General features: G+C 55.1%; 1 protein-coding gene across 1 annotated transcript; it reads right to left on the bottom strand.

Moving 5' to 3' along the window:
* Window positions 1-3,378: 3,378 nt before the first annotated feature.
* Window positions 3,379-4,892, bottom strand: LOC126913715 (serine/threonine-protein kinase 11-interacting protein-like). The gene is made up of 2 exons (XM_050716797.1): window positions 4,670-4,892; window positions 3,379-4,340 (listed from the first exon to the last, which is right to left on the bottom strand). Exons 1-2 carry the CDS (start codon window positions 4,853-4,855, stop codon window positions 4,200-4,202), a joined length of 327 nt encoding a protein of 108 aa, XP_050572754.1. The 5' UTR covers window positions 4,856-4,892; the 3' UTR covers window positions 3,379-4,199.
* Between the last annotated feature and the right edge of the window lie 108 nt (window positions 4,893-5,000).

Below are 5,000 nucleotides of genomic sequence, written 5' to 3'. Positions count from 1 at the left end.
TGCCACCACAGAGCCATCGGCTTCGGAGCCCTCTCGTTTCCCCCTGTGGTGGTGTCACCGGGCTTCAGCCTCAGTGTGTGCTTACAGCATCGGAGCCAGCGGCATCGCCTATTCTCCCCAGGGCAGAGGGCAAAACCACAAGCACGCAGAGCCGGGAAGGCAGTGGGTGAAGGGTGCTGCCCACCCGCATCCCTCCCCACATCAGCTGAGGCTGACAGGGCCGGGCCCCCCTCGGGCAGGAAGGATGTACGAGAGCAGCAGCCTTGCGGGGTCCCGCTCACGAGGAAGCAGGAGCACAGTCACCGACCGCAAAACCAGGATCAGCCCCAAGCCGCCACATCCGTGGGGCAAAGCCTGCCGTTGGAGCAAGTGCACGGCGTGCAGAGCACTGCCGGTCACTGGGGTGATAGTGGCTGAGGGGGGAGTGGAGAGGAGGCTGTGAGCACAGGGATAAGGAGAGCTCCGGCCATGGGGAGAGCGCCTGCTTCTGCAAGAAGCCCCACAGCTCATGGAAATAGCTCCTGCAGGCAGTCCATGCTGAGTGTTCAGCCAGACGGAGGCATCCTCTGAGACTCTGCCACCAACAGACTGTGCCTCAGGGTGCCCAGCATCGCCAGCAGCCTCGTTTCTCCATCTTGGCTCTGCTGTGACAGCCTTTTTTTCCGCTGGTGGGGCAGCTACCCGTGGTGTTTGCTCCAGGTGGGAGAGGAGCCTGCCTGTCTGGCATTGGCGCAGGGTGAGCCAGCTCCGCCTGCTTGGCACAGGGCTGCAGCACGCATCCTGTCCCAGCAGCAAACACGCTCTTCCCAGATTAAACAGCCCTGGCACTGGGACAGGGAGCAGACGGCTCCATTAGGGACTGTTCGTCCTGATACGGGACAGCCCCACAACCCCTTTAATATCCTTTTGATAACGGGCGGAGGCACGCTCCATCAGAGGAGCGCAAAGGGCAATGAACAGTTTCCACGCCACAAGCTGGAGCTGAGGGAAGGCTGAGACCTTTTGAAATAAAGTCCCCTTCCCTTTCTTCTGGCTTGATTATGAAGCACGGCAGCGGGTACACGGCACCGTGCTCACCTGCCAGGCTCTCCTCCCTGGTTCCTGGGCACTGCCAGCACCCCACGGCACTCACGCCAAGCTCGGAATCACAGAATATCCTGAGCTGGAAGGGACCCACAAGGATAATCAAGTCCAGCTCCTGGACTTACGCTTGCTGCTGTCCCCCTCCCCTACAAGCTGTAGGGCAGCCCCACGGGAAGGGGCCTGCCAGCAGCGGGGCGCATGTGCCTTTTGCTGTTACATCTCCACGTCCCGCAGGGGCTGGAGCTGAGGCCGGCAGGGAGGGCCTGCTGGAAGCAAACAACCGGTCCCTCCAGTCACGCAGCTTGATAAGAAACAAGGCTACTTGAGTTAGATACAGCGTGAGGGAGCTGACAGGCAACCCACAGGCTACGTATGCTCATGGCACAGCTGCTTTAGAGGGCAGAGAGCAGGAAGTAATTCTGTGATTCTCTAAGTGCCTAAAGACTCAAACACACGTCTGAGGCATCATCCTTATCAAGGTAAGGCAGGACCAGTTTTAACCCCAGGGAAGCAGGTTGGTAGCTTCAGGCTAGCGGCGATGGCCAGCCTAAAGCCTGAGTCTCACGGTTCGCTGGGGCCTGTTTCCACAAAGCCCTGGAGTCCGGCAGCAAGGAACAAAGGCCACCCCTGGTCCTTGGCACCCCTCCAGAGCAGCCTGCTCCAGGTGGGGAAAAGCACAGATTCAGGCAGTGCTAGCGGCTGAGTATTGGAGCCAAGTACACCCAGAAAAGGAGAGAGGAAGGAGGGGAAGAAATCTAGTGTGTCTAAGATGAGGGACTGCGTGCTCAGAGCTGTGACAAGCAGCAGATGTCTGCAACTGGTTCAACAGATGTCACACCTTTTGCAAACCTTGGCTCACCGGCACAGCCCCTCTTCTCACACACAAGGCTGGAGCACAGGAAGATGTGGGGCGAGCCCCTGCACACACCCATGGGTGCAACGAGACCGGCTAATCCCACCACTAGTTATAGCCTGAGCAGCTCTACAGCAGTGTTCACAATCACGGAGCAAACACAAAGGGGTTAGGGTTATGTCCTGGTGGGTCCCAGATTAAGGGAAAGCAAAGCAAGCACTCCAGGAAGCAACAGCAGAAGCAGACTGCATGTGAGCTTCTCCCGTCAGTGGTCAGGGAGCTGTTAAGGGGTCCAAAGTGTTGGTGCTGAGCCAAGGGCACAGACTTGCAGAGACAAGGCAAGGAGCAGAAGCAAAATGAATAGTTACCTCGATGGTAAAACAAAGAAATAGCTTGAGAACAGCTATGGGCAGGCAAACAGATGAAACCTTTGGTTCTGGCAGTCCACACTTTGTCAGGCCCCTCAACATGTACCCAGGTGCAGCTCTGAGGATGGAAAAAGCAAGCTGGGGGTGAGCTGCGTCAGGAGATCAGCTGGCACAGAGGAGACATCAACAAGCTGGTCCAGTAACTCCAATTTTGACTCTTGCCCTTTACGAAAAACACAGTTATGGAAGGGGAAGACTGTACTTACACAAGCTCCTTAAATGGCAAGATGAAGGCAGAAAAATCTTACTGGTCTTTACTGGCTCAGCTCTGAGACTCCTTGCCCCAGACAAAGCGCTAGGTGCTGGCAGTGCTTTCACTGAGCTCACTCTGCTTCCCAGCTTGAGATCACTCCAAAGGAACGGAGAGCAGCAGCCACATGCCCATTTAGGAAGCGGGGACAAAGTGGAATGCGTTGTGACATCTGCCTCAAGACAGTATAGATCTTGTCAACCCAGTCTATAGAAGGCTAGATAAAAATATTGGCGACTGTGGGCCTTCAGCAACTAAACTGCTTCTCGAAGTGACAGGAGAAAGCCTAATAATAAGGAGATTCCAAGAAAGCGCCCAACAGTGCGCTGTGAGGTAGCCCTTAGGCCACGACAAAGTACAGAAACTAAACTTCCCCCTCCCCTAAGGCTCTGAGGATGGCATAGCTGGGTTGGTTGCAGCCTTGCCCCTCGGCCAGCCCCAGAACTGACTCCTGGAAGTAGATGATGATGCACGACCAGAGGACTTAGAGCGCTGCAGGGGCAGGTATTCACACCTCCACAGCCACGGCAGCAACAGCTCCTGCAAGAGGCATGCCTTTGAGATTTGGTACAGCCAGTAAACAACTTGGTGGGGCTGGGAGCCCAAAGATAATAACCACCCTAAAGAGGATGGGGGAAATGGCTCACAGTCTGTGGGATCTTGGGGACTGCTTGAGGCTACTGTGAAGCTAGCATGCAAGACCTTACAAGGACATTATAGTGAGACAAGGTAGTGAGACAAGAAAAAACATGCTGATTCAATAAATATAAGCTTTTATTGCAATAGAAAAAAGTAAAACTCATGTTAAAATAGACTCTTGCTTTTGGACTGCTCAGAAAAGCCTAAGCCTCACTTTTACCTGCCAGTGCCCACAAGGGTCCTGACCCCTAAGCGATGAGCAACACGACTCTGTGCTAAGAGCTGCACGGCTCCTCCCTCCCCCGTGACAGTGAAGGGCTACAGCAGCAGACTGAGCCATGCCCTGCCACGCAGGTATGGGCTCTCTGTGGGGTTATCAGTACAATATGCCTTATCCCTTTGTGCAACTAGGCTCCTGATTGAAGCAGGCAGCTTTAGGGAATCTGTGGATCAGAGGGAAGAGGGAGAAAGAAAAAGACAAAAATATTAGCAGCAGATAACGGCAGCTGTTCCAAGACAGCTAGGAAGGCAGCAAATACACCTGCTGGAGAGACCGCAGTGTCCAACTGCCTCTGGCCTGCTGGTTGCCTGAGTACCACCGAACATGCTCTGGCTCGGCTCCCTTCTTCCTTCAGTCACATTTCGTACTATCCTGAAGGAAACTAGCAGACACCACCAAGTTAAAACCCTGTAGCTTATGCAGTGTTACAAGGAACACCCTCCACCGCCTCCTTTCATGGCCAGCCCAGTGCCAGTGAGTGACTGTATAAAGTCTGGACCATCATGTGCTCACCTCCTCCTCACCAGAAAGGGCCAGGGGCAAGAGTACGTTAGAAGGCAGAGGCCACAGGACAGCAAGGTCAGATGGGAGGGGAGACATTTGTGCGCCACTGCCAGCACAGCAGCACTTCTGACTCCAAGTCCCGCCTGCCTACAGCGGGCAGGCTCACTCCAGGCCCTCATACACAGCCCTCCGTAGCTCGATAGAGAACATCTCCTCCCAGGGCCCCCGGATCCACTCCACCAGCTCTACCAGGAGCTCAGGGCACTCTGTGCGGATGTGCCACGTGCTCTCCACCTTCAGCACCTGGAAAGGAGGAAAGAGACAGAGGTGGGTGAGCAGGGCCCAGACTCAAAGGCACTGATCAGCCCCAAGCTGCCACTCCCCAGTGCCACAGCCAGCTCTTCCCAGTTTTTTCTGTTTCTGATATCCTCCTCTCCCTCTGCTGCCAGCCGTGAAAGCGTCCCTGCATGACCTTTGCACAGCAGCAATTCTCTGTGCTCCCCTGCCTCCGTGGTGCAAGGCCCTGGGTTAGGATGGGAGATGACGGCCCCAACATGCTCTTGGCAGGAACAGGATCTGAGCACACCCCAGCCCCCAACATCTCGTGTGCCCCACGACCTCCTTTTGGTTACCTCATCATAAAGCATCAGCTTGATGTCGCAAGGACACAGGCGATAGGTTATGACATTGCTGATACTGCTGATCGGCTGCTTCTCCTTCAAGTGGATATTGCTCCTGGAAGGCATTTCTGCCTCACGAGCTGCATCCAAAGGAGGCTGCACCTGCCACTGGTGATTCTCCTCCAGCAGAAACAACATGCTTCGGGTGCTCAGCAGGGTCACAGGGAAAGCAGATGCCCCTAAAAGGATACAAGGGAATATGAGAGGCTTTGCTCGGAGCCTGAGTCACCATAGAACAAGCTTTGCTTTCCATTCCTTCCCTGGGGAAACCCTTTTCAGCAAC

Source organism: Cygnus atratus, unplaced genomic scaffold, assembly GCF_013377495.2.
Source record: "Cygnus atratus isolate AKBS03 ecotype Queensland, Australia unplaced genomic scaffold, CAtr_DNAZoo_HiC_assembly HiC_scaffold_367, whole genome shotgun sequence".
Taxonomy (NCBI): Eukaryota; Metazoa; Chordata; class Aves; order Anseriformes; family Anatidae; genus Cygnus; species Cygnus atratus.
Note: the sequence above shows the minus strand (reverse complement) of the source record. Positions and strands in the feature narration are given on the sequence as shown.